Genomic DNA, 6,000 nt, shown 5'->3' on the forward strand with positions numbered 1-6,000 from the left:
CGATTTAGGCAAAATAATTCATTTTAAGCATGAAATTTGAATTTAAGAAAGATCATTCCATCTTCAGTATTGAATTTCCTGCCAATTTTATTCTAGCAAAGCTGAGAATCTCAGTAAGAGCCAAGTTTCTTGACATCTAAGTTAATACGATCTTGAGAAAGAGAACACAATAAATAGTTCATAGTGTAGGTTGGTAATGAATGTAATAAAGTCCAAATATTTTTTTTTTAAAGATTTTATTTATTTATTTGACAGAGAGAGAGAGACAGCGAGAGAGAGAACACAAGCAGGGGGAGTGGGAGAGGGAGAAGCAGGCTTCCCACGGAGCGGGGAACCCGATGCGGGGCTCGATCCCAGGACTCTGGGATCATGACCTGAGCCAAAGGCAGACGCTTAACGACTGAGCCACCCAGGCGCCCTAAGTCCAAATACTTTTTATAATTCTCTTTAAATATTACTACATAACATCTATTTGGAGTCTGGTCGTATCCCAAACTTTTCAGGCCTAAATAGCCATATCATTTCAGGTGTATCTCATAAAGCAAAGCCAAGACAAGAAGGGATTCTTGGATATTAAAGTGGAAAACAAAACCAAAAACGACAATGTGTCTGACACACAACTAATATTTGTATAAAATATTTAAGTGAAACAAAATAATATTCAGAGCAATACCCATAGTGCCTTCATAGTTCTCAGATTCCATAGTCAAGAAACTGTTCACTTTCTTCACTGCCCCCATCTGGACCTCCAGGTCAGCCAAGTTCCTCACAACCCAGTTCAAATAATTGGTTATCTGTGTCAGGTGACAAAAAGAAATTAACACATTTGAAATGAAGTAATGATCTTTGTAATCACTGGATATTTTAGGATAGGATGACTTGGACAGTTAGTGTATATCATGTGGTACAATTCATAAGTGCTGCAAGATATCAGAGACCAGGGAGGGTGTCATGGGATAAAATAGGCAAAGGAGGTGTCCACTCTTCTTCAAGGGTCCTCACATGTCAATGATTCGTAAACTGTCCTCTGATTTCCCTGCACAAGTTGAATGTAGCTCTGATTGCACTTCTCATTTATATTCATATTCATTTTAGTGTCCCCAGATAGGCTGTGAACAAGTTAGGGACAGGGATCTCAAACAGCCTTGGGAGTGCTCTCACCATAGATTTTGAGGAGTTTCTAAAAACCAATTTGCAGTATCAGTACTGAATCCACGCTGCCCTAAAATGCTGGGTTTGGGCCCCAATCTCCTTTTATTTGCAAGATGTCATTTGTTATGAATTTCAATCTGCTCCTCTTACATCCATGAATAGGAATTGATAATAACTATAGAAAGTACCTTCAACACTACATGAAAAGTGATGTGTTCATCCATACCTACCGTAAGTGCATATAGAAGACCCAAACCCACCAATCCAGAATTGGAAGAGCCGCTGATGGATGCAATAGACGCAGTGAGGACAATGCAAGCTCCCAGATAATCCTAGAAAGGAGCAAGAAAAATCGTTAAAAGATTTTCCTCAAGTTCTTAAACAAAAGATCCCAATCGATTTGGAGAGGTTATCACTAAGACAGTACACATCACTTCTTGTGTGTCCTGTTAAGTTTCCGAGGAACACTACCTAAGATAAGGATGAATGCCAACTCACCATATTAAGGCTAGAATGGGCGTAATTCAATGCTCTAATTGTATCCATGCAGAAATGGATTCATAGAAGTTAAATAACTTGCCAGAAATTCAACTGCAATTTGTGGCCCAACCAGTGTCAGACATAGGGTTTCTTTTTCTCCTCCCCTCCCCCGCACCCCCCCACAACAGGCCCTTTCTATTGCATTGTGTTGCCAGATAAGTAATTATCTGGGGACTTGATTTACTACCTTAAATTTCATGTGTACTTATATCTGGATTGTGATCTATCTCCCTTGTGCAATACAGTAAGGGCCCTGCAGAAATTTGCATCTGGTTACCTTGTTGAGATTCATATCTAGACTTTTTTCAAATATCTGGGCTCAGAGTCTAGGACATTAAATCTCCAGATTCCATGTAAATAAGAATAAGGGTTATATTTACTCATAAATGGGAAGTGTGGGCCAGTCTTAGAGCACTTGAATTATCTATGGTCTATCAGTGATAAACTCTCCTGTGAAATTTTAAAAATTCATTGAGGTCAGTCTTTAACTCAAATAAGAAACAGGGCACATCTGTCCATTTCTTTTCTTTTTTTTTTTTTTTAAAGATTTTATTTATTTATTTGACAGAGAGAGACACAGCGAGAGAGGGAACACAAGCAGGGGGAGTGGGAGAGGGAGAAGCAGGCTCCCCGCAGAGCAGGGAGCCCGATGCGGGGCTCGATCCCAGGACCCTGGGATCATGGCCTAAGCTGAAGGCAGTCGCTTAACCAACTGAGCCACCCAGGCGCCCTCTTTTCTTTTTTTAAAAAAAGATTTTATTTACTTATTTTAGAGAGAGAGAAAGGGAGAGCACAGGGGGTATGTGGAGGGACAGAGGGAGAGAGAGAGAGAGAGAATCTTAGCACGGTCCATGTCCGATGCTGGGCTCGATCTCACAACCCTGCAATCAAGAGTCGGATTCTTAACCGACTAAGCCACCCAGACACCCCACATCTGTCCATTTTCAAACACTTCTTTCTTCCTCATTTCCCAGCACTTTTAGGCACTGTTCTGTCTTATCAATTGAAAAAGAAATCTTAAAAACTTTTCATGCTGATGAGTCATATATCCTGGAAGCAGGTAGCATTTCAGGCACGAGTACTTCTAGAACTATTTCAAGTTTCATCTCACTTGTGACCTTTTTAGCTAGATATGTCTCTGATCCCTCAAAAAAAAAACAAAACAACTAGTAACTAGGTGATAAGACTTTAATGACTGTAATGGAGTGTTTAACGTGCTGGAGACAACAAATGAAGTTACTCAAGTCAGCTCACATGTGCACATTCCTGCCTCTTTTTAGAACAGATCCAAAGATCCAGCTCTTGAGGAACAATCAATAATCCCAGCCTTGAAATTAGAGATCTGGGCTCAGATGCTGACTTTGCCAATTACCACACAAATAATTTAAACCCCTTTGAAACTCAGTTTCTTTGGAAAATAGAAATGATACCTAATTCAAAGACGTTGAAAGGACTAAAAAAAAATTAAATACCCGTTACATTTCACCACCTCCATGTACCAGGATATCTTTCTTCCTCTGGATGATTTTCAAATGTTTGAAGCAAGCTTAAAAGTTTATGTGCATCATAAAACATCAAAGGTTACAAAGAGGCACTAAAATTTAATTCCATAATGATTTCCACGATCTTTACAAAGAATAAAGAAAGGAATCATGCAGAGTTACTCTCTTGAGGTAGTAAATTCCCAAGAGGTAGTAAATACTCCTTGGATCGCTTCTTCCAGTCAGACCATGTGTTAACAACTTGTCACATCCCAATTAGACAGTACTTCTTCTTTTTCCCTTTATTTGAAGCAACAACTACATGGCTGCATAATCTAACCAGTCTGGGCCACTCTTACATCTGACAAATGGCAACATGCTCCCCAAATACTTCTAAAATATTTACAGCAATATGAATTTCTCTTCCAGCCCTCTGTGTAAAGTTAACACTTCTGAAGTTATGGTGTAAATTTGTAATTTCTATATCTTTTCTAAAAAGACTCATAAGAAGTTTCTGTGATGAGTCCCAGAAAGTAAGTTAGTATCAAGGGATACTTGGAGCAAGGCCCTCCCTCCCAGCTTGATATAAAGAAATACACCATTCAGTTTCTGAGAAATTTCTGTGGGTAATATACACATTAAGGATTTGAAACAAGGCACATTTTTATTAATTTCTGTTCTCCACTTCCTCCCAGCTGACCTTATTGGGAAGAGCTTCATTCATTCATACAGTCATATATATATTGGTTCAAGCTTTTTTTAAATTCCACTTAGTTAACACATAGTGTAATATTAGTTTCAGGAGTAGAATTTGGTGATTCATCACTTACATATAGCACCCAGTGCTCATCACAAGTGCCTTCCTTAATGTCCATCACCCATTTAGCCCATCCCCCCTTCCACCTCCCCTCCATCAACCTTCAGGTTGTTCTCTATAGTTAAAAGTCTGTTTTATGGTTTGCCTCTCTTTTTTTCCCCTATGTTCCTCTGTTTCATTTCTTAAATTCCACATGAGTAAAATCATATGATATTTGTCTTTCGCTGACTGGCTTATTTTGTTTAGCATAATACTCTCTAGCTTCATCCACGTTGTTGCAAATGGCAAGGTTTCATTCTTTTTTATGGATGAGTAATACTCCATTGTATATAGATACCACATCTTCATCAGTCGATGGACATTTGGGCACTTTCACAATTTGGCTATTGTTGATAATGCTGCTATAAACATCAGGGTGCACGTGTCCCTTCAAATCAGTATTTTTGTATCCTTTGGGTAAATACTTGGTAGTGTAATTCCTGGATCATAGGTTAGTTCTATTTTTAACTTTGTGAGGAACCTCCATACTGTTTTCCAGAGTGGCTGCACCAGCTTGCATTCCCACCAACAGTGTAGGAGGGTTCCCTTTTCTCCGCATCCCCGCCAACATCTGTCGTTTCCTGACTTGTTAATTTTAGCCATTCTGACTGGTGTGAGGTGGTATTTCACTGTGGTTTTGATTTGTATTTCCCTGATGCCGAGTGATGTGGAGCATCTTTTCATGTGTCTGATGGCCATCTGGATGTCTTCTTTGGAAAAATGTCTATTCATGTCTTCTGCCCATTTCCTAACTGGATTATTTGTTTTTTGGGTGTTGAGTTTGATAAGTTCTTTATAGATTTTGGATATTAACCCTTTATCAGATATGTCATTTGCAAATACCTTCTCCCATTTTGAAGGTTGCCTTTTAGTTTTGTTGATTGTTTCCTTCGCTGTGCAGAAGCTTTTTATCTTCATGAAGTCCCAATAGTTCATTTTTGCTTTTGTTTCCCTTGCCTCCGGAGACATAGTGTATAGTAAGAAGTTGCTATGGCTGATGTCAAAGAGGTTGCTGCCTGGGTTCTCCTCTAGGATTTTGGTGGTTTCCTGTCTTACATTTAGGTCTTTCAACTATTTTGAATTTATTTTTGTGCATGATGTAAAGAAAGTGGTCCAGTTTCATTCTTCTGCATGTGGCTGTCTAATTTTCCCAACACCATTTGTTGAAGAGTCTGTCTTTTTTCCATTGGACATTCTTTCCTGCTTTGTCGAAGATTAGTTGCCCATTATGTTGTGGGTCCACTTCTGGGTTTTTCTATTCTGTTCCATTGATCTATGTGTCTGTTTTTGTGCCAGTCTCATACTGCCTTGATCACCACAGCTTTGTAATATAATTTGAAGTCCAGAATGGTGATGCCTCCAGCTCTGCTTTTCTTTTTCAAAATTGCATTCTTTTAAAAGTGTAATAATAAAATAATCACTGAAGTTCAAAAAATGGAAATTAGACAGTAGGCTTAATGCAAACATTATAAAAGAAATGTAAAACATTATGCACTCAAACTACCTCTTTTTTTCTCTTTTTCTCTCTTTCTCTCACACCATTCCCTCATTAAATTGACTATGGAATATTTTATATTGGGGCCTGGATTCACTCATACAGAACTAAATGTTAGATTCAGTTAGATGATAATTTAAATTATTTTCTATTGAATTAAAATGGTAATTTTGGTGATAGATAGATAGTCTTATCCTGGCAATATTGCCAGCAATAGAAGTGAAGAGAGATGAAGGGAGGGAAGGGAGGAGGCTGATGAGTAAGTCTGAGCTAATATATATTTTCTGGCTCTCTTTCACATGGCTAATGTTTTTAAAACTACTTGAAAGGGGCATCACAATTCCAGACTTCCAGCTCTATTACAAAGCTGTCATCATCAAGACAGTATGGTACTGGCACAAAAACAGACACATAGATCAATGGAACAGAATAGAGAGCCCAGAAATGGACCCTCAACTCTATGGTCAACTAATCTT

At 38.5% G+C, this 6,000-nt stretch overlaps 1 protein-coding gene across 8 annotated transcripts in view; it reads right to left on the reverse strand.

Moving 5' to 3' along the window:
* The window catches only part of ABCC9 (ATP binding cassette subfamily C member 9), a 137,585-nt gene that overhangs the window by 16,797 nt on the left and 114,788 nt on the right, over window positions 1-6,000 (reverse strand). For all 8 annotated transcript variants that reach the window (XM_081821328.1, XM_081821325.1, XM_081821329.1 and 5 more), the window contains 2 exons: window positions 1,383-1,484; window positions 674-794 (listed from right to left, as the gene is read on the reverse strand). In XM_081821328.1, coding sequence (XP_081677454.1) covers window positions 674-794; window positions 1,383-1,484 — 223 coding nt within the window. The remainder of the gene's footprint in view (window positions 1-673; window positions 795-1,382; window positions 1,485-6,000) is intronic.

Source organism: Leptonychotes weddellii, chromosome 5 (genome assembly GCF_054177405.1).
Source record: "Leptonychotes weddellii isolate Sample4059 chromosome 5, ASM5417740v2, whole genome shotgun sequence".
Lineage (NCBI taxonomy): Eukaryota > Metazoa > Chordata > Mammalia > Carnivora > Phocidae > Leptonychotes > Leptonychotes weddellii.